Source organism: Talpa occidentalis, unplaced genomic scaffold, assembly GCF_014898055.3.
Source record: "Talpa occidentalis isolate TD23 unplaced genomic scaffold, MPIMG_talOcc4v2.1 talOcc4.17, whole genome shotgun sequence".
NCBI lineage: Eukaryota > Metazoa > Chordata > Mammalia > Eulipotyphla > Talpidae > Talpa > Talpa occidentalis.
In genome coordinates, this window is record NW_023601754.1 from 39585328 (window position 1) to 39607480 (window position 22153).

Here is a 22153-nt window from a genome sequence, read left to right on the forward strand (position 1 = left end):
CTGTACCGATGGCACAGCAGATATCTGCAATCTTGCTCACTGCTCCCCTCAGCAATGTATTTCAGTAGATCTGCTGTTCTGCTCCTCATTCTGGCTCTGGTGAATCCTCTCACCCACTGCACCTCTGGCATACACCCTAGTTCTTCTGCACAAAAATAAAAAAAATTAAATAAAAAAAAAGGGAGCTGTTGAAAGTAGTTTTTCTAGAAAAGCGAATTAGTGATAGGAAGTAAATAGTATAATAATAGCTGTTCTTATTATAAATCTAGTGGCACTATATCTTTTAATTTATTTTAAAAATTTATTTATGCATACAAGAACTGGGGTATAGGCCAGAGGTGCGGGATGGGGGTGTGAGAGGATTCACTGGAGACAGAGTGGGGAACAGAACAGGCAGATAAAATGAAATACACTGCTGAGGGGAGCAGCGGGCGAGATAGGAGAGGTCTGCTGCACAATGTGGGTCAGTTTACCTGGCTGGGGATCGAACTCATGCCACAGTGGCTGGAGTTAGCTTGATAGTGCTGTGGCTTTAACCCCTGAGCCACCAGGGAGGCCTTCATTTGAAGTTTTTTCCTAAAGGATCTTCTAAAAGAAACTTTAGGCCAGATGAGAAAGCAAAGAGAAAACTTTAGGCCAAAACTTTAGGCCAGCAACCTGGAAGCAAAGAGACTTACTTCTGTCCTCCCTCTGCCACTTATAAGCACTGTGACTCTGGGAACCCTATTTTGTTGGAATCATTATAATTAGCCTTGACTAGGACAGCAGAATAAGATGGTGTCTAAACAGTTCCCCAGCACCAGCATTGGTGAAAAAAATATAGGGCTCAGAGGAGGCCAAGTATTGCCTCTTCTGTATCTAAAGCCTAGAAAGATGAGTTATGAAAAGTAAACAACACTGAACCTGCATCAAATTCAGGTGCTTTGATTCAGCAACCCAAAACGGTTAAAAATAAGGACATGTGAAAACTTTTGAATGGTCTCTCTGAAAAAAAGAGCAGTTCAGCAAATTGATGGATAACAATTATTATTAAGTAATAGTTGTGCATGTACAGAAATAAGTTACCAGATGATTCCTAAGACCTGTTTTTGATACTTTAAAGACACAATCAAGAGTTCTCTCTGGGCCTCCCAGGTGGCGCAGCGGTTGAGCGCTGGGTTGCGAAGCTGCCCGCGGCCTCTGCGGCGCCGGTTCGATCCCCAGCTGCTCCCCGGCCACTGGAGGAGGGTCCCACATGGCGCGCAGACCTCTCCTGCCGCCTGCTGCTCCCCTCAGCAGTGTACTTCGGTCCTTCTGCCTGTTCTGCTCCCCGCTCTGGTGAATTCTCTCACCCTCCCGCGCTTCTGACTGTACCCAGTGCATGTATAAACAAACAAACAAATAAATAAATAAAACATGCCTCTATTAAAAAAAAAAAAAAAGACTTAAAAAAAAAAAAGAGTTCTCTCTGAAGAAGGAAGGGGACACTAACAAAATCAGTTAGGCCAGTTCCTTTTGCCTCCCCCACCTTCTGTGAGGATACCCCATACATTTGTAGCAGAGTTCATTTCATTTGCCACATTCTGCATTCCATTTCAAGTCCTATCTCCATTTTGGTTGAATTTTTTTAAATTTGCAAATGGTAAAATTCACTCTTCTGTGTGATTTTATGTATTTTGACACTTTCATGAATCTACCATTAGAGTACCCCTATAAAACAGTTAAATCAACCCAAAATTTTCAGAGTGATTGTCTTGTGTAGTTGATGCTGCCTCCTACCCCCCAACACCAAACCCTGGCAGCAACTGATCTGCATTCTGTCCCTATTTTTATCTTTTTCAGGATGTCACTTAAATGGAATAATACAATATTTAGGATCTGATCTGGCTTTGTTCATTCAGCAAAATGTAGTTAAGAATCATCTCTGTTGCATATGAATCAGTAGTCAATGCCTTTTGATTGCTGAGTAGTAGAATGTCCAACAGTCTGTTTATGCGATCACCTGCTGAAACAGTTGGATTCTCCTTTAAAAATAAAGCTGCTATAAATATTCACAAACAAAATATTTATATGAGAACATAAATCTTCAATGTACTTGGGTAACTACTGAGAGTTGGGATTTCCGGATCACTTGGTTAAAAGCATAATTTAACTTTAAAAGAAACCAATGAACTATTTTCCAAATTGATAGTAACATTTTGCATTCTGACCAGGAATGTATGAGAGATACTCCTGCTCATCCTCAGAAGTGCTTTGGTATTATTAGTGTAGCAGTAAGGAGAATTTAAATACATCTCCCTATGCTTCCCAATTCCTGATTGCTAAATCAAACATTGCATGACTTATGGGGAAAGACTCTGCAGACGTTACTTACCTCATTTATTATCTGGCCAACAGCAATGTAAGTACCATAATAGCAAGGAGTTTCTTTTGTTCAATGCTCTATCCAGAACATCTAGAATCATTCCTGTCATACGGAGAGCATTCAGCAAATGGTGAGTACATAAATAAGTAAATCCTTAATATGTGAAGAATTGTGAAAATGAAATTTGGAAATAGAATGCTGCTTTAGAAAACATAATTCTCAAAAAGTTTTAAAATGTTTGACTAGTCAGACGTTAGCAAATTGCAAATTATTTTACAACTATGAGGTTAACAAAGATTACTAATTTTAATGCTGCCCATTGTCATCAAAGGTGTGTGAATATAGGTAATTTTACACTATGCCAATAATACTGTAGGCTACTGGAACCTTATAAGAGAATAATTGGATAGAGTTAGGGAGCCTTTAATAAATGCACACATTCTGACGCATCAGTTCCTTTTTTTTAGGTGCCTGCCACCTACCAAAACAACTACGTGCCAAGTACTTGCAAATAAGCACACTGTTTATAATGTCAAGAAGTTGGAAAGAACATTTCCCATCAATAGGGATAAGTGCTTTACAATGTATATTGTGAAAAACTTGAAAGTGGGGGTATAGATTTGTAATTGTTTTAATGGAAAGATACTATGCATTGTTAAAAGACACAGGCAGGTTACAGAACTGTCTGTACAGAATGAGGGCACGTTTGAAGCTATTACACACATATATCAGAACATATGAAATGCATGTGTATGTATTCAGAGGGATGGATGAAAAAACACGAGAAATACATTTTGATAATGACCGGGAGAATTAGGAACAATAGTTTTCTTTGAGTTTTTCTGTATTTTGCGATTGGGAGCGATGAGCTAGGGGCCACGAGCGTAAGGTTCCAATTCACAGAACACAACGTGGCTGATACGAAGGGAAAAAAAAAAAAACAAATATTGAAATAAAATGTCGGGGTTATTGCTGTCTCACATAAGGACATTTGCAGCTGCCATAACCAAAGCCAGGACGCCGTGGTACAGTCTCCCAGACCTCCCCACTCGGTGCTCGCCCCTTCCTCGCATCCCCGGAGCTGCTCCCTCGCTCACGACCCCACAGCCACGCACGTTCGCCCCCACTTTCAAATTAAGCAGAAAAGGAAAAGCACAACCACGAAATCCGCTTACACGCACCTGTCCGCCCAGGCACACCGTCCCAGACAGCTGTCCAGCGAGCACGAGCGCGCCCCGCCACCCGCTCGCGGGCCTCCCCTCGCCGCACCCTCCTCCCCACACCCGGGCCCCGGGTCCGCAGGCCCTACCCCTCCCAGCACCAAGACCCCGGGGCTCCGAGCGCGCGGCTCCGCGAGGACTCACCACCCACCCCGCGGGCCCGGGCCCGATTCCACACCCCGCGCCGGGTCGCAGGAGGCGCGTCACTCGGGTCGGCGGCAGCCAGCAGCGCCCACCGCGGACCGTTAGACGTGGGACAACACTTCCCAGAGGCCCCCGCGGCCCACCGGGCGGGAGGGCCTTCCTGTGTGCCGAGTGGGACTGGCCAACCGGGGCGTTTAAAGGCGCCCGAAAAGGCTGGAAGCCTTTTGAGGGTTTGATGGAGCGTTCTCCCTTCAGGCCGGCACCCGGAACCTGGGCGTGCACCTTGGTCTGCGAAAAATTCTGAAAAGGTAGAGAGTTCGACCCCGGACTACATTTCCCAAAGGCCTTTGCGGCCCCAGTCGGCGGAGAGTCGCTTCCTCCTAACGGGTATCTGGAGCTGAGCGGTCCTGGGGCTGTGTTGCCGGGTCCGTGAAGAAAGCATCGCTCGGTCGCTTTAGTTCCGTCTGCTGCGCGGTCCTCCTGGCTGAGGGCTTCAGCCGGGGTAAGGCTGGGAGGACCGAGGCCCGTGGCGGGACGAGACTGACCATCCTGAGCCTTAGTTCCTGGCGGCGGTCAGGGAAATGTGCAATTGGGGGCCGTGTGTAGGAGACTCCAGCCGTGGAATTTGGGGGTAGGGGGTTTTATGGAGTCGAGAGACGCTGAGTGCATGACCTTTGGGATCGTGCGAATGAGACCGTTCGTTTGACCAGAGTCGCCTCTTGTGTTCTTGGGACCGTCTGATGCTGACCTTGCAGTTTTGTCAGAGGTAGTTGTGCTCGTTGTCCGTTCCTTGGTGTATTTCTGCTCTTCTGATTGGCCCCTGGCAGGATTAAGTCAGTCAGCCGGAGTCACCAAGGTAGTAAGTGGAACCCTTTAGGGTTCTGAGGTTGTAATACTAAACGCCCAGGCTTTTTTGCACCGTGTTGCTACACATTGGGTGGGGGTTATATGGACAAAGGTGATCCACGTAATGTGGAAAGATACTGTTGAAGAAGGCTGAAACATTTGAACGATCAGATGGATGTTTTTTGTCAGGAATTCAGATCAGCTTCAACATCTGGAGTGAAAAACCTAAGTGGGAGGGGCTTCCCTGGTGGCTCAAGGGGTTAAGATGCAACATATTGTTAGGGGGAAAGGATGTCCCCCGTTTTATATCGGGGTTGCCCTGTAACAATATGAAGCTGTCCGCAGACACTGCAGCACGAGTTAGATCCGCGGCCAGGGAGCTACCCACATGGCAGGGCAGACCTCTCCTGTCTCACCTGCAGCTCCCCTCAGCAGTGTATTTCGGTCAGTCTGCCTGTCTGTTCCCCACTCTGTCTCTGATGACTCTTTGGGTCTCTCTTTAAATTCTCATATCAGTAAAGCCAGACATGAACTCATAAACGGTCAATAAATCCTTATCAACACTTATTATTTTCAGATATTTTGGTGATTCCCATCCTTTTAGGTATAAAGTAATATAGTTTCAGGGCCTCCCTGCTGGCACAGCGGTTGGGCGCTGGGTTGCGAAGCTGCCCTCAGCCTCCGCAGCGCCGGTTTGATCCCCGGCTGCTCCCTGGCCACCAGAGGAGGGTCCCACATGGCGCGCAGACCTCTCCTGCCGCCCGCTGCTCCCCTCAGCAGTGTACTTCGGTCCTTCTGCCTGCTCTGCTCCCCGCTCTGGCTCTGGTGAATTCTCTCACCCTCCCACACTTCTGACTGTACCCAGTGCTTGCATAAATAAATAAATAAATAAATAAATAAATAAATAAATAAATCTTTTATAAAAAAAAAGTGATATAGTTTCATTTGATTCCCTAATTACTGATAAGGTTGAGCAACATTTTATGTATTTTTCCCCCCAAGTCTATCAATATATCATCCTTGAAGAAATGTGTATTCAAGTCCTTTGCTCATTTTTGAATTGGGTTGCTTGTCTTTTTATTGTTATTTTAGTAGTTCTTGACATTAAACCTTCGTCAGATACACCCATTATGTGGGTTGTCTTTTCATTTTCTTAATGTCTTTTGATGTACGAAAGTTTTCAGTTCTGAAGTTCAATTTATTTTCTGTTCAGTTCCTTGTGCATTTTCTTTTTTAAGATTTATTTATTTATACAAGAGCTGGGGTACAGGCCAGAGGCACGGAAGGGTGAGAGGACCCACCAAAGACAGAGTGGAGAGCAGAAAAGGCAGACGGACTGAAAGCACTGCTGAGAGGAGCAACAGGCGACACAGGAGAGGTCTGCCACGCTGTGTGGGTTGCTCCCTGGCCGGCTGGGAATCGAACCTGTGCTGCAGAAGCTGCAGACAGCCTCATAGTACTGCGCTCAACCCGCTGCGCCATTAGGGAGGCCCTCCTTATCTTTTCATGTCATATCTAAATCCACTACCAAAGCCAAGGTCATTCCAGCTTTATACAGCATTGGCCCAGTTTATCTTTTTGTCTGCCCTTGCACTTTTAACCAGCTGGTATAGTGAATTTATCATAAGCAGCATATGGTGGAATTGTGCTTTTTCAAAAGATCTGGGCTGACAGTGCCTCTTAATTGGGATATTCAGATTACATATAGTTAATCTGATTATTGATATAAACCTTCCATCTTACAATTTGTTTTCTATATATTATTCGTTCCCTTCCCCTTTCTCTCACTTCTTTTGATTGTTTTTTTTTTAAAGATTTATTTATGCATGCAAAAAAAGTCTAGGCCAGAGATTGGGGGGGGGGGCGGAGGAAGGGATGGTGTTTGAGTGGATTCACCAGAGACAGAGTGGGGGCAGAATAGGCAGATCTACTGAAATACACTGCTGAGGGGAGCAGCGGAAGAGGTCTGCTGTGCCATGTGGGTGAGCTACCTACCTGGCCAGGGATGGAACTCATGCTGCAGTGGCTGGCGATAGCCTGATACCACTGAGACTTTAACCCCTGTGCCACACAATCCAGGGAGGCCCTGGATTGAGTACTTTTTGATTCCATTTTACCTCTCTTGCTGGGTTATTAGCTCTACTTCTCTTTTGTTCATTTATTGGTTGATTTAGGGCTGAGAGTGTTCATCTTTCACTTATCACAGTTTTCATTCAAGTGATATTATATTCGCACAATGTAGGAACCATACTGTATTTTCATTCACTTCTCACTCCTTGTACAGTTTGTCATATGCTATGTATATAATATACATATATACGTGTACATATATATCATAAGTATGTTATACACCTATATAAGCTTAACTACGTTGTTTTATTTTCGTTTACATGGTTAATTTTTTGGTGAGATTTTAACAATAAACCCTCTCTGTTCTCATCCCTTTGTGTAAATTCAGATTTATGTTTGTTTTCAGTTACATATATATTAATCTTCTTGAAGTTGCCCTTCTTCCCATTAAAAATCTATCACTATTTTTAAATTTTAATTTCTTTGTGTTTATCCTAGCACCTCAAACAGCATCTGTCACAGTTGGCGCTTTCTAATTGGATACCACAGGACAGTATTCCACATACAAACCCACATCTCTTAGTCTAATTCTCATGGTCTGTCACAGGCACTGTCACATCACGCTCCTACTTTACTCTCCACAAGTTAGCCCCCTTCTATCATAGCACATCCTGGGAGGACACATCACAAATGTCACACGGTAACACAACCACACACATGGCCACAGAAAGGCCTAACTCAACAGTGTCATGTAGTTACTCTCACAGAAACACGCAATGATGGAATCAAAAGGCCATGCGCCAACTCACAACATCACAGTGACACTTGTGGAGAGACGAAAAGTTTGAACACTGTCTTGTACGGGTGTCTAGAGCCACATTAAGTAGCTGTGGCCCCGGGCTGAGGGGCGATAAATCGGGACTCCAGGGCTCGTTCTGTAAGGCCAGCAGAGGCCGGCGGGGCTGGGGGCACCCAGAGTGGCGAGGGCGGCGGGCATCCCGAACACCAACGGTGCCAGAGGAGCGGTAGGATCAGGGCAGGTCTCTTTGGCGATTGAACATTCGTATCTGAATGTGGGGAGACGCTGGAGACGCCTGGCAGAGGACTCCAGGCAGGGGGACACAGTCACACCCACTATCACCGAACCACGAGTAGGAGAGACCCAGGAGCCCGGTGACAGTTCTCTATCCTGCCCCACCTCTCGCGTCTTCAAGGTCCGCATTCGCTCAGCAAGAGCGCCCCAGGGGAGCTGGGCCTGGGCCTGCGCGTTGTGTTCCCCGCGCCGCTCTCCCTGTTTTTCGGGTACCCCGGCGTGGCCCTCGGAGCCGGCCCTTCGGCGCCGCGCGGACACGCGCTCACAGACGCGGCGCGCAGACCCGCCCCCCGGCTACACAGGGGCTCCCACTCCCGCGCGGCGCTGCTCGGGCGGGTGGACGGAGCGCCGGCCGGGGCCGCAGTTCTCGACCGGCGTGACGCTCGGCTCCGTCCCGGGGGTGGGGGTGGGGGGCCCGGGCTGGGAGCTGGGAGGAATCGGGACTTCTGGGCTCGTTCTGGAAGGCCAGGGGCGGCCGGCGGGGCTCCGGGGCACCTGGCGTGGCGGGGGCGGCCGCGGGCATCCCCGGACATCCCCAGCCCCCGCGCGCGCGGGGACGCGGCGGCGCGGCGGCCTGCGTGGTCTGGACTACATTTCCCGGCGGCCCCCGCGAGCTCGGGGCCGGCTGCCCCTTTGTGTCCGCCATCGGCCGCGGCGCTGCTTTCCCGACGCGCGCGGGCCGGGCTGCCGGGACTGCGGGCCGGAGGTGGGCGGCCGAGGGGTCGCGCGAGCGCCGCGGGCCGGGCGGCGTCTCCCCGCGCTGCGCTGCTGCAGGTAGGGCGCTTGAGGCGTGGCCCGCGGGGCGCCCCGACGCGTGTGAGATGACGGTTGTCACCGCGCCGGGTGGCCGCCGTGCTGTGCCGCGGCTGCGCGACCGTGGAGGCGAGCGGGGGAGAGGCTGGGTGCCCTAGGGTGGGGGTGGGGGTGGAGAGGACCCCCGTCTGCCCTCGTGCCGGTGCCCTCGGCCTCTTTGTGACCGGAGTGTGTAAGGCCAGGGCCGTGACACCCGAGTATTTGAGTCTGAGGGAGAGGAGAGGGTGAGATGTGAGACCGCCAGGGCGCGTGGCCACTGACTGAGGGGTGTAGAAAGGTGGGGGGCGCTGTGGTTTTGAAGCATCTGGATGTTGGGGGACTGAGTGAGGCTGTGGCCACCAGTATCTTTTAACACTCACCAAGTGGCCCACTGTGCCGTCAAGTTTCTGAATCAGTGGCGTGTTGGGGAGGAGGTGCTGTTGTTTTGTTCGTTGTATGTCTTTAGAGGAATAATTACATTGCTCGGAATCTTGACTTGTAAAATCTTTATTCGTGTTAAAATTATACGCTAGGAAATGATTTAGGCACCGCTTAGCTTGTATGAGAACAGATGCCTGCTTCTCCATCATGCTTCATCCCTGCTGGAGAGGAAGCGCCTCTTATAACAGAAGGAAAGAGAAGCCAACTATTCTAGACTGGTGATGCTGGGTGCTGCAAGGCAAGCCTTGTGTCTCATGTTTTCTCCCCGCTCTCTCGTCTAAGGACACTGCCATTTCCTGAGAGAAGGGCCCAGAGGAGGAAAGGGATGGCTGTTGGACTTCTGAAAGCTGTGTATCAGGTGAGTGGTGTTTTCTCTTTCCTCTTTTCAAAACAAGCAGACATTGATTTTTCTCCTGCTGAAACTTTTCAAAGTAACCAATCAAGTCACTTCTTAAAACCAGCCAATGAATTCCCATACATTCAGGATAAATGCAGGCTTTCATCGGCCTACAATTTCTATGTAGTCTGGTCCCTAATTACTCCTTCAATCTCATCTAATTTTTCTCACCCTGTCTGTAATTCACTCATTTCCTTGCAGTGAGTTGAGTACATTCTTTTTTTTTTTTTTAAAGATTTATTTATTTATTTATTTAAATTTATTTATACAAGCACTGGGTAGTCAGAAGCACGGGAGGGTGAGAGAATTCACCAGAGCCAGAGTGGGGAGCAGAGCAGGCAGAAGGACCGAAGTACACTGCTGAGGGGAGCAGCAGGCGGCAGGAGAGGTCTGTGCGCCATGTGGGACCCTTCTCCGGTGGCCGGGGAGCACAGCTGAGGTCGAACCTGCAGGGCAGAGGCTGCGGGCAGCTTCGCAACCCAGCGCTCAACCGCTGCGCCACAGGGGAGGCCCGAGTACATTCTTTTTTTTTTTTTTTTTTTTTAATAGTTTTTTTTTTTTTTTTATAGAGGCATGTTTTTATTTATTTATTTATTATATTTGTTTGTTTTGTTTATACATGCACTGGGTACAGTCAGAAGCGCGGGAGGGTGAGAGAATTCACCAGAGCCAGAGCGGGGAGCAGAGCAGGCAGAAGGGCTGAAGTACACTGCTGAGGGGAGCAGCGGGTGGCAGGAGAGGTCTGCGCACCATGTGGGATCCTCCTCCGGTGGCCGGGGAGCAGCCAGGGATCGAACCGGCGCCGCAGAGGCCGCGGGCAGCTTCGCAACCCAGCGCTCAACTGCTGCGCCACCGGGGAGGCCCCCGAGTACATTCTTAACTCGAGATCTTGCACTTGCTCTTCCGTCTGCCTGGAATGCTTTTCCCCTAGATACAGACCAACTCCATTCTAGTCTTTGCCCAAACATCAATCATTCAATTAATTTTTAGTATGTACCTATTAATTAAGAGGGCTCAGAACTTGTTCTTCTTATCTGCTCTATTTCACTCCTTTGGGAATCTTACCTGTCTTCAGTATCATCTGTATGTCAGCAACTGCCAAATTATATAAAACCCAGGCCACTTTCCTGAAATCCAGACTTTTATATCCAAGGACCTATTCAGCTTCTTCATTTGGTTGTATATTTGCTGTCTCAGGCGTCTCAAACGAAGTGAAATGGACCTTTGGCAATTTGGGGACATAGAAGTAACGTGATCTAAGTCTCATTTCAGTAGCTCTCTCTGACTGCTACTGAGAATACATGACATGGGGTAAGGATAGAAACAGGGAACCAATTAGGAAACTCACGTCTTCCCTATCTCAGTTGTACAAGCTACAGGTCTTCTAACAGGAGGTTCTGTTTGTTCTACCGTTAGAATATATCCAGATTCTGACTTCTTTTCACCCCCACCATTCTGGTCATAGTGCTTTATTTCTCATCTGAATCATCATTTCTTACCTGAATCATTGCTGTGCTCTCTTACTTTTTATTTTCACCCTTTTTCTCTTTAGTTTATTCTCAACAAAGCAGGCAAAGTGATCCTGTCATACATGTCATACTGAGCCCTTTTTCTTTTTTCTTTTTTATTTATTTTAATTAATTTTTTAAAAGATTTATTTATTTATACAAGCAGTGGGTACAGTCACAAGCGCAGGAGGGTGAGAGAATTCACCAGAGCCAGAGCAGGGAGCAGAACAGACAGACTGACAAAATACACTGCTGAGGGGAGCAGCGGGCATCAGGAGAGGTCTGCGCACCAAGTGGGACCCTCACCCGGTGGCCGTGGATTGAACCTGCGCTGCAGAGCCTGCGGGCAACTTCGCAACCTAGTGCTCAACCGCTCGCCACCGGGGAGGCCCCCTTTTTCTTCTTGATGGGGGTCTAAATAATAAAAAGTATAGATAACTCTTGCAAAAAATGTAGCTTTTTAAAAAAGATTTATTTGTTTATTTCTGTGTAGAAGAGCTGGGGTATAGGCCAGAGATGTGGGGGGTAAGAGGATTCACCAGAGAGAGTGGGAAGCAGAACAGGCAGATCTAGTGAAATCCACTGCTGAGGGGAGCAGCGGGAGAGACAGGAGAGGTCTGCTGTGCCATATGTTGGTCGCTCTCTGGGCTGGGGATTGAACTCAGGCCATGGTGGTAATAGCACTGAGACTTTACCCCTAGGCCACCAGGGAGGCCAAAAAATATAACTGTAAGGGAAAGAGAGAATTGGTGGTAACTAAAAGAGAAATTGTGGTCAACAAGATTTTTTAAAGATGGTGAATATATATAGACTGATATTAAGGATTCAGTAGAAAGGAAAATTTGAAGATGAAGAGGAGAAAGAAAGAAATTTTTGGAACACAGCTTGAGTAGGTGAGAAGAGCTGTACAGGTGGAGAGGTTGACTTTTGCTCGAAAAGTAGACTGTTCATTTATACAGTAGGAAAAAGATAGAGTGAGTATATGGGTATAGATACCCATATACAGGTAGGGTTTGTACAAGTAGGAGTACCTGTACCCATGTACAGGTAGGTTTGTACATGTAGGAGTTGGTGGAAATTCTCTTAGAGTGGCTTTTATTTTTTATTAATTTTAAAAGATTTATGCATATAAGAGGGTGCAGGCCAGAGGTATGGGGGAGGAGGGTGAGAGGATTCACCAGAGACAGAGCGAGGAGCGGAACAGGCAGACTGACGAAATACACTGCTGAGGGGAGCAGCAGGCGAGATAGGAGAGGTCTGCTGCACCATGTGGGTAGCTCCCTGGCTGGGGATCAAACTTGTGCTGCAGTGGCTATGGACAGCTTCATAGTTGCATCTTAACCCCTTGTGCCACCAGGGAGGCCCCTGGCTGAAACAGAAAGGAAGGTAACCCACTGAGAGTAAGGATAAGGGAACAGGCGTTAAAGATTTGAGGAGAAACTACCAAGTTTAGGAGCGGCAATTAATGGCCATGGAGAAAAATAAAGCAGGATTAGGGGAGTAGAAAACTGGGGTAAAAGAACAACTTCTTTTATACAAAATGTCTAAGAAGAAATGATCTGAGGGAGCACATGTTTAACATGGTTGAGGCTGTAGTAGCTGAGAGGGCCTGTTGTGCCTGGGCAGGACGATTGAGGGGACTATGGTAAGAGATGAGATTATTTCATTTCATTTATTTTCTTTCAGGAGCTGGTTACCTTCGGAGATGTGGCCGTCGACTTTTCCCAGGAAGAGTGGGATTGTCTCAGTTCTTCTCAAAGGCATCTGTACAGTAATGTGATGTTAGAGAACTACAGGATCTTGGTATCACTGGGTAAGAATATCTAATTGAAAAATTGAGTATCTACTTATAAGGTCAGGAACAGGACACAGTGCAGGTTTTCTGATCCCATGCAGACCTGGTAAAGGAGGAGTCAGAGTCCTCAGTGGTTTTGCAGGTTTTTATTGGGGTTCAGCGGGTATGTGGCAGGCAGGGGTGCTGGGGGGCTGGGAGGACTGCCAGCCTCCCAGCCCCCAGCAAATCTTCGCTCTATCTGGGCTCTCTGGCGTTCTCTGCTTCGGGCTTCTTCTCTTTCGGCTTCTACTGGCGTCCCCATGACACCGCCCTTAAAAGCACAGTCTTAGTACAGGTGTACCCACTTCAGGTGCCCGCCATCAGGCGTGCATTCAGGATCACAGGGTTCCCTCATTTATCCTGATGGCGGGAGGGCAGAAAAGCCTGATTTTTTACCTTACCCTACACCACTCATAAGAGGCTCTTTGTTATCAATGTTGTGAACTTTTTTTTTTTTTTTTTTTAAGATTTATTTATTTATGCATACAAGAGCTGGGGTACAGGCCAGAGGTGTGGAGCAGGGGGAGAGGTGAAAAGATTCACCAGAGACAGAATAGGGAACAGAACAGGCAGACTGACTGAAATACACTGCTGAGGGGAGCAGCAGGCAAGTCAGGAGAGGTCTTCTGTGCCATGTGGGTAGTTCCCTGGCCGACCGGGGATAGAACTCGTGCTGCAGTGGCTGTGGTTAGCTTCATAGTGCTGTGTCTTAACCACTTGGGGCACAAGGGAGGCCCCTATTGAGAATTTTTTGATAGCAGCTATAGTGGCTGATTGAATGTCCGCTGCCTGTACCTGAATAATGGTTTAATATTTGTGGAGCTAGCAGTGGAAAGGCCTGTTATTAATCCATGCTAGAAGCTTCAGAGTCCCACTCCTTTGAATATATGTCCTTTATACATTTTTCTTGGCTTATTGTAAACTCTGCTCTTCTTTGATGACCAAAAGAGTGCATGTGAATTCTGGAATTTCCATAGCATGACCAATTCTGTTTCTCTTTCTATATGCAGGACTTTGCTTTTCTAAGCCAAGTGTGATATTATTGTTGGAACAAGGGAAAGAGCCCTGGATGAAGAGAGAACTGACAAAAGGCTTGTACTCAGGTGAGTGATGAGGAAATACACACAAACTGTTGCAGGTATTAGCGCAGTTTGACTGAAAGGTATCACATGTTCTCAAATGTTCTAGATCTTAGTAGAAACTTGATGCCCAGTAGCATGTTCACTCAACGTTGAACAGTCTTAACTGTATTCTTAACTGTCTTTCCTTTCCTACTTTGCCCTGTCCTTTCTAATAACTCATCTATTTTCTGAATCCCATCCTTTCTAGTTTAATAAAACTCTTCCAGCCTTTAAAAAATCTTTTCCTAATCTGATCAGCTTTTGAGCTCTACAGACAGATGTAACTGAAGTTACGGATTCAAATCCTGACACTGTGCAGTAAAATTTTGGGCAAGTTACTTAATCTCTCATTTTATTTCATCATCTGTAAAAGGTGATAATACCTTTAAAGTTCTTTGAACAGCACCTATTTCCTATTATGCAATTGACAGCTGCTGGCTGCTGTTACTACTAGTAGCAGTTTACCTCGAAATGCCCCATTTTCCTTTTGATGGTCAGATCATTCATTCTTTTGTTCTTTTCATCAATATCTATTGAATTTGTACTTAAACATAGTACTTGCAAGATGCTAGGGAGTTACATATTTATATAAATAAGCAACTGATAGGGTGGTAGCAGAAATACAACATAGCTGTAATAGCATATGTGAACAGGAAGCTGACATAAAGGAAGTTCAGAGGCAGAGGTGAGAGGCAGAAGAGTGTGGGTAACTGGGAAGGTGATGATCTTGAACAAAAACACAGGTCAGAAGCTAGAAAACAGTGAAGTAAGAAGACTTAAGAGTTTAGTTTGTGGTTGAGGAAGAATTTTCACATACACATAAGAAGCAGTAGGTTAAAATGAGGATTAAAGTTCAGAAGGAAATCGGGGTCATTGTAAATCTCTCTTCTTCAACTTCCCTCCCCCTACCACTCCCCACTTTTTTTTTTTTTAAGATTTATTTATTTATGCATACAAGAATCAGGGTACAGGCCAGAGGTGTGGGGAGTGAGAGGATTCACCAGAGTGGGGAGCAGAACAGGCAGATCTACTGAAATACACTGCTGAGGGGAGCAGCAGGAGAGACAGGAGAGGTCTGCTGCCCCATATGGGTCAGCTCCCTGGCCAGGGATCAAACTCGTGCTGCAGTGGCTGCCCATAGCTTCATAGGTTGCGTCTTAACCCTTGCACCACCAGGGAGGCCCTCTCCTCACTCTTTTATATAGTTTTCTAGGAAAAAATTTTTTATGTGGAACTGTAGAACTAAAAGATACATGGTTCGATTTTATCATCATCATTAAATAAATCACACATAAATATATGTTAGCATATATATGTAGCTTAAATAATAATAAGACAAAAACCCGTGTACATATTTCTGAGTTTAGGAAATAAAAAATTGAGAATACCATATTTGGCCCTTGAGGGTCCCTGTATAATAACAAACCATTTGCTACCCACCAGCCATCCCATCCCTCACTGGGGTAATATCCTACGATTTTTATTTATTTATTTATTTATTTATACAAGCACTGGGTACAGTCAGAAGCGCGGGAGGGTGAGAGAATTCACCAGAGTCAGAGTGGGGAGCAGAGCAGGCAGAAGGACCGAAGTACACTGCTGAGGGGAGCAGTGGGTGGCAGGAGAGGTCTGCACGCCATGTGGGACCCCCCTCTGGTGGCCGGGGAGCAGCCGGGGATCGAACCGGCGCTGCAGAGGTTGCGGGCAGCTTTGCAACCCAGCGCTCAACCGCTGCGCCACCGGGGAGGCCCATATCCTACGATTTTGTTTATCATTTCTTTCTTTTCTTTTTTTAAAGATTTATTTTATTTAAGCATTCAAGAGCTGGGGTGTTGAAGGGGTGAGAGGATTCACCAGAGACAGAGTGGGGAGCAAAACAGGCAGATATACTGAAACACACTGCTGGGAGGAACAGCGGACAAGAGAGGAGAGGTCTGCTGCACCATGTGGGTAGCTCCCTGGCTGAGAGCTCCTGCCATGTAGCTGCTGATAGCTTGTACATATGTACAAGACTTAACCCCTTGTGCCACCAGGGAGGCCCTGTTTATCATTTCTTGATAGTTCTTTATAGTTGTGCCCTAAATCCCTTTGTAGTTGTACCATAAATCCCTAAGCAAAATATTTACATATGCATATTTTCAACTTTTTTATGCATGGAACTATATTATGTGTATAATTCTTTCTTTTTTAAACTCAAAATTATATTCCTGAGATTCAACCATGTTAATTTTAGTAGCTATGGTTCATTGAATTTTTTTCCTGCTGAAATGTATTCTGTGTAAACCAGCCTTTACCCATCAAAGGTCATTGTTTCAGTTCTATGCTATTATAAATGTTACTGCTATGAATCTTCTTATACACGACTGTTAATGCACATATGCTGGAGTTTATGTAGAAAATGTAGCCAGGAATTTCCTAGATAATGCTATTTTTCCAAAGTGCCACACTTGGAATTAATTAAAAAATTGCTTGTCACCTGTCAGCTGAAACTGCCATCTTCCAGTAAGTCACCAGAAGGACCAACAAAGGGACAGAGGAGAGGCCCAGCTATACTTTCTCCAGAATTTTAGAAAACATGGAGGTGTTCCTTTGCTACAGACAGGAGTCTGGGAGGAAGGTGATATTGCAGCCATCAAGGGGTGGGCCATGTTCAAAGGGAATGCCCAAGTGTTACCACCGCAACGCTGGAAGAGTCTGTCATGGTACCCAGCATGCAGTGGGCACTGTTGTAAACAAACACAATGGCAAGGTTCTCATCAAGAGAATTCATGTCCTATTGAGTGCATTAAGCTCTCTAAGCACCGAGGCAGCTTCCTGAGACGTGAGAAAAAATGATCAGGGGAAAAGGAAGCCGAAGAGAAAGGCACTGAGGTCCCGCTGAGGCGCCAGCTGCTCCCGGCAGAGCAGCACACTCTGTGAGGCTCTGTGGACAGGAGCCTGAGCTGCTGGAGCCCACTCCACAGGTACTCCTGGCAGGGTGGGTGTGAAGAAATAAAGGACGTCTGGACCAAAAAAATTAAAAAATAATAAAAATAATAAAATTTTAAACTGATGGGTATGAAATCTCCTTACACTTGTAACTTGAATCCCTTGATTACTAAAGAAATTGAACTTTTTTTTTTTTTTAAGATTTATTAATACAAGCACTGGGTACAGTCAGAAGCGTGGGAGGGTGAGAGAATTCACCAGAGCCAGAGCGGGGAACAGAACAGGCAAACTGACGAAATACACTGCTGAGGGGAGCAGTGGGTGTGGTAGGAGAGGTCTGTCACACCATGTGGGACCCTCTCCAGGTGGCCAGGGTTCAAACCGGCGTTGCAGAGGCTTTGGGCAGCTTCGCAGCCCAGTGCTCAACTGCTGCACCACCAGGGGAGGCCCAAACAACATTTTGTTTTTATAACAACCATTTGGAATTTTTTCTTTTGGTGTCTATTCAAGGTTTGGCCCATTTGAGGAAGGATTTTCTTATCTATATATATTTCTCTATTGAATATGTCTGTATATCTATATATAAGTACATATATATATATTTTTAAGTGTTGTTGACTTAGTTTTTTTTTTGGTTAAAGATTTATTTATTTCTGCATGCAAGAACTGGGGTGCAGGCCAGAGGTGTGAGGGCTGAGAGGATTCACCGGAGACAGTAGGGAACAGAACAGGAAGGCTGAGTGAAATACACTGCTGAGGGGAGCAGCAGGCGAGACTGGGTAGGTCTGTTGCACCACGTGGGATTCTTGTGGGCCGGCTGGGATTGAACCCACGCTGTAGAGTCTGCGGACAGCTTCACAGCACTGTGCTCAACCACCTGCGCCACCAGGGGAGGCCCATTTGTCATTTTCTTTTTTTTTTTTTTTTTTTTTTAAGATTCGCTTATCTATGTATAGAAGAACTGGGATACAGGCCAGAGGTGTTGGGGGCGAAAGGATTCACCAGAGACAGAGTCTGGAACAGAACAGGCAGCTTGACTGAAATACACAGCTGAGGGGAGCAGCGGGCAAGTCAGGAGAGGTCTGCTGCACCATGTGGGTAGCTTCCTGGCCGGGGATCAAACTTATGCTGCAATGGCTGCGGATAGCTTCATAGTTTGCAACTTAACCCCTTGTGCCACCAAGGAGGCCCTCAATCACATTGATTCATATTGGCCCAAAGCATTTGTCTTTTCATGACTTACTTCACTTACAGTAATGTCGTCAAAGTTTGTCCATATTGTAAATTGTGTCAAAATTTCATCTTTTTTTAGTAGAATACTATGACATTGTAGTGTATGTTACATTTTGTTTATTTGCTAACAGTGGACATTTTGGTTGCTTTCATCTTTGTGACCAATCTACGAAAATGGGTGAACAAAAATTTCTTTGAGATCTTGTTTTTTCATTTCTTTTGGGTATGTAGTCAAGTAGAATATTTGAATCATGAAGTGTTTTTAACCTTTTGAGGAATTGCCATATAGTTTTCCACAGCAGCTATACCATTTTACATTCCTTCCTAAAGTACACAAGGTCTCCAGTGTCACATTTTCACCAATACTTGTTATTCTTTTCCTTCCAAATGGACATGAAATGGTATCCCATGCTCTTATTTTCATTTCCCTAGTGATCTGTGATGTTCTGCATCTATTCATGTGCTTGTTACCCATAAGTATTTCTTTGGAGAAATAGCAAATTGATTATTTATCTATGTTTCAATTGTATTTTAGGAATTTTATATATTGGATAATACCTTTTCTGATACATTGTTTACAAATATTTTCTCTCTTTCTGTGGGTTGCCTATTTTTTCCTTCTTGGTTAATCTGCTCTTCTGGAGATTCTTGTTTTTGAGCTCATCAGGTGTGTTTGCTAATCTGCTTTCCAGTTCTTGTTACTGTTTCTACAAGGTTCTTGAACTCCTTTGGATTGTGTTTCTGTGTGTTTATGTGTTGATACTATCATTTAATGCATAGAGGTTTTTAATACTCATGAGGTTGTCTACTTTTTTATTTTGTTGCTTATACTTTTGGTATCATAACCAAGGAATCGTACTCAAAGCCAATGTCATGATGATTTTTTCCTATGTTTGTGTCTGAGAATTTTTTTTTTTTAAAGATTTATTTATTTATTTATACAAGCACTGGGTACAGTCAGAAGTGTGGGAGGGTGAGAGAATTCACCAGAGCCAGAGCGGGGAGCAGAGCAGGCAGAAGGACCAAAGTACACTGCTGAGGGGAGCAGCGGGCGGCAGGAGAGGTCTGCGCGCCATGTGGGACCCTCCTCCGGTGGCCGGGGAGCAGCCGGGGATGGAACCGGCGCTGCAGAGGCTGCGGGCAGCTTCGCAACCCAGCGCTCAACCGCTGCGCCACCGGTGAGGCCCTGTGTCTGAGAATATTTTAGTTTTCGGTCTTACATTTAGGCCTTTGACTCATTGTGGATTAATTTTTCCATATAGCATAATGTAAAGGTCCCACGAATGTTTTGCATGTGGATTTCCAATTTTTCCAGTATCATTTGTTGAAAAACCTGTCCTTTCCCCTTTGAATGGTCTTTAATTTACACCCTTGTCAAAAATTATTTGACAAGGAAAGGTTTATTTTGGGGCTCTCTATTTTTTTCTCCCATTGGTCTATATGGCTTTATTTATGCCACTACCACACTGTTTTGATTATTGGTAGCTTAGTAGTAAGTGTTGAAATCAGAAAGTGTGAGACTCCCACCTTTGTTCTTCCTTCTCAAGATTGTTTCGCCTATTCAGGATCTATTGAGGTTCCTTAGGAATTTTAGGTTACATTTTTCTACATCTAGAATACAAAACATTGGAATTTTGATAGGGATTGCATTGACTCTATAGTTTTAGGTAGTTTTGACATCTTAATATTAATTCATGTATTAACCCATGAGCACAGGATGTATCATTTATCATCTTTAATTTCTTTCAATGTATTGTTGCTTTTAGTTTATAAGTCTCTTACCTTCTCAGTTAATTCCTAGGTAAGTTATTGTTTTTGAAGTTATTGTAAATGGATTTGGTTTTTTTTTTAGAAATTTATTTATTTATGCAAGAACTGGGGTTCAGGCCAGAAACACAGAAGGGTGAGAGAATTCACCAGAGAAAGAGTGTGGAGCAGAAAAGGCAGATCTACTGAAATACACTGCTGAGGGGAGAAGAGGATGAGACAGGAGAGGTCTGCCCCTGCCATGTGGTTATCTCCCTGGCCAGCTGGCAATCAAACCCGCGCTGCAGAGGCTGCAGACAGCTTCACAGTGTGGCTTTCAACCCGCTGCGCCACTGGGGAGGCCTGGAGTTGCTTGTTTAATTTCCTTTTTATTTTTTATTTTAATTTTTAAAAAAGATTATTTATTTATACAAGCACTGGGTATAGTCAGAAGTGTGGGAGGGTGAGAGAATTCACCAGAGTCAGAGCCAGGAACAGAACAGGCAGACTGACTAAATACACTGCTGAGGGGAGCAGTGGGAGCAGCAGGAGAGGTCTGTCGTGCCATGTGGGACCCTCGCTGGTGGCCGGGGATCGAACTGGCACTGCAGAGGCTGTGGGCAGCTTCCCAGTCCAGCGCTCAATCACTGTGCCACCAGGGGAGACCCCTAATTTCCTTTTTGGATTGGTCGCTGTTAGTATATAGGAAATATAGCTGGTTTGCATATGTTAACTTTGCATCCTGCTATTTTCTGATTTTATTTGTTCTGATTTTATGTGTGCTTGTGTGTGTGTATGTGTGTGTGTGTGCACGTGTGTGGCCTTCAGGATTTCTAAGTACAATCATGTAGTTTACAAGCAAAGATAATTTTACTTTTTCATTTCTAATGTGGGTGTTTTTTATTTATTTTTCTTTCCTAATTGATCTGGCTGTAATTTCCATTACTAGTGGATATTGACTAATGGTATCATCCTTGTCTTATTCCTGATTGTAGCGGGAAGATTCTAGTCTTTTTTTTTTTTTTAAAGATTTATTTATTTATGCATACAAGAGCTGGAATACAGGCGACAGATGCAGGGGGTGAGAGGATGCACCAGAGACAGAGTGGGACACAGAACAGGCAGATTGAAATACACTGCTTAGGGGAGTAGCAGGCAAGACAGAAGAGGTCTGTCTCACCATGTGGGTTTGCTTCCTGGCCAGACGGGGATCAAACTCATGCTGCAGAGGCTATGGATTGCTTCGTAGTGCAATGCTTAACCCCTTGCGCCACCAGGGAGGCCCCTCTAGTCTTTTTTTTTTTTTAAGATTTGTTTATTTGTGCAAGAACTGAGGTACAGGCCAGAGGCACGGGAAAGTGAAAAGATTCACCAGAGACAGAGTGGGAAGCAGAACAGGCAGGCGGACCAAAAACACTGCTGAGGGTAGCAGCTGGCAAGGCAGGAGAGGTCTACCATGCCACGTGGGTATCTCCCTGGTCGGCCAGGAATTGAACCCGCGGTGCAGAGACTTTAGACAGCTTCACAGCACTGTGCTCAACCCACTGCACCACCGGGGAGGCCCGAGTTTCCAGTCTTTCACCATGGACTTATGATGAGTCCATAGTCAGCCCAGCTATGAGCTTCTTATATAGGGCTATTACTGTATTAAATGGTTGCCTTCTATTTTTAGTTTGTTGAGTACAGTAATCTCCCCCATAGTCTTATTCTACTGTAGGCCTTATTGAATGATTCACTTGGGGAGTTTTCTAAGTCCCTACATCTCCATAATTCTTTTTTAAGACAACCAGTATTAACTGTTGTTATTTTTGTGACATTTCTGGACTAATATATTCCAGTGTTGTGTGTTATTATGATAGTGTATTTTATTTATTTTCAATATAAAATACTGAACAAGATTACTTTTATTATAATCCTCAACTTAATATCATGTGGTGGTATTCTCAGTCCTGATTTTGTTTGTTTGTTTGTTAATCTCTTGTTTTCTTCCCTGTTTTTCAAATACCTTAATGTTGGAGTGCTCTAGGGTTCATTCCTTGCTCCTTTCTCTTCTCATTTTCATGGTAACATCTTCTCTTTAAATACCACCTATGGGCTTGGGCAGGAGAGGTCTGTCGTGCCATATGGGACCCTCGCTGGCAGCCGGGAATCAAACCGTCGCCGCAGAGGCTGCGGGCAGCTTCGCAGCCCAGCATTCAACTGCTGCGCTACCAGGGGAGGCCCTCCATCTTTCTTTCTTTTTTTCATAGTGCTGTGTCTTAACCCCTTGTGTCACCAGGGAGGCCCCTATTCCATCTTTCTATTGCTCAGACCATAAACGTTGAAGGAGTGCTTGTCTCATCTCTTCCTACTCGATTCCACATCCGGTATGTCAGGATATTCTCATGAATTTCACCCAGAATCAGATTACCTCACTGTACCTCCATTGATATCAAA

General features: G+C 45.5%; 1 protein-coding gene across 8 annotated transcripts in view; it reads left to right on the top strand.

Moving 5' to 3' along the window:
• Window positions 1–3950: 3950 nt before the first annotated feature.
• Window positions 3951–22153, top strand: part of ZNF570 (zinc finger protein 570) — a 114285-nt gene continuing 96082 nt past the window's right edge. For 2 of the 8 annotated variants that reach the window (XM_037517937.2, XM_054697157.1), the window contains exons 1-3: window positions 8762–9308; window positions 12542–12668; window positions 13700–13792. In XM_037517937.2, the coding sequence (XP_037373834.1) occupies window positions 9276–9308; window positions 12542–12668; window positions 13700–13792 (253 nt within the window). In that variant the 5' untranslated portion in view covers window positions 8762–9275. The other 6 variants (XM_054697156.1, XM_054697154.1, XM_054697153.1 and 3 more) reach the window with 6 other exon arrangements.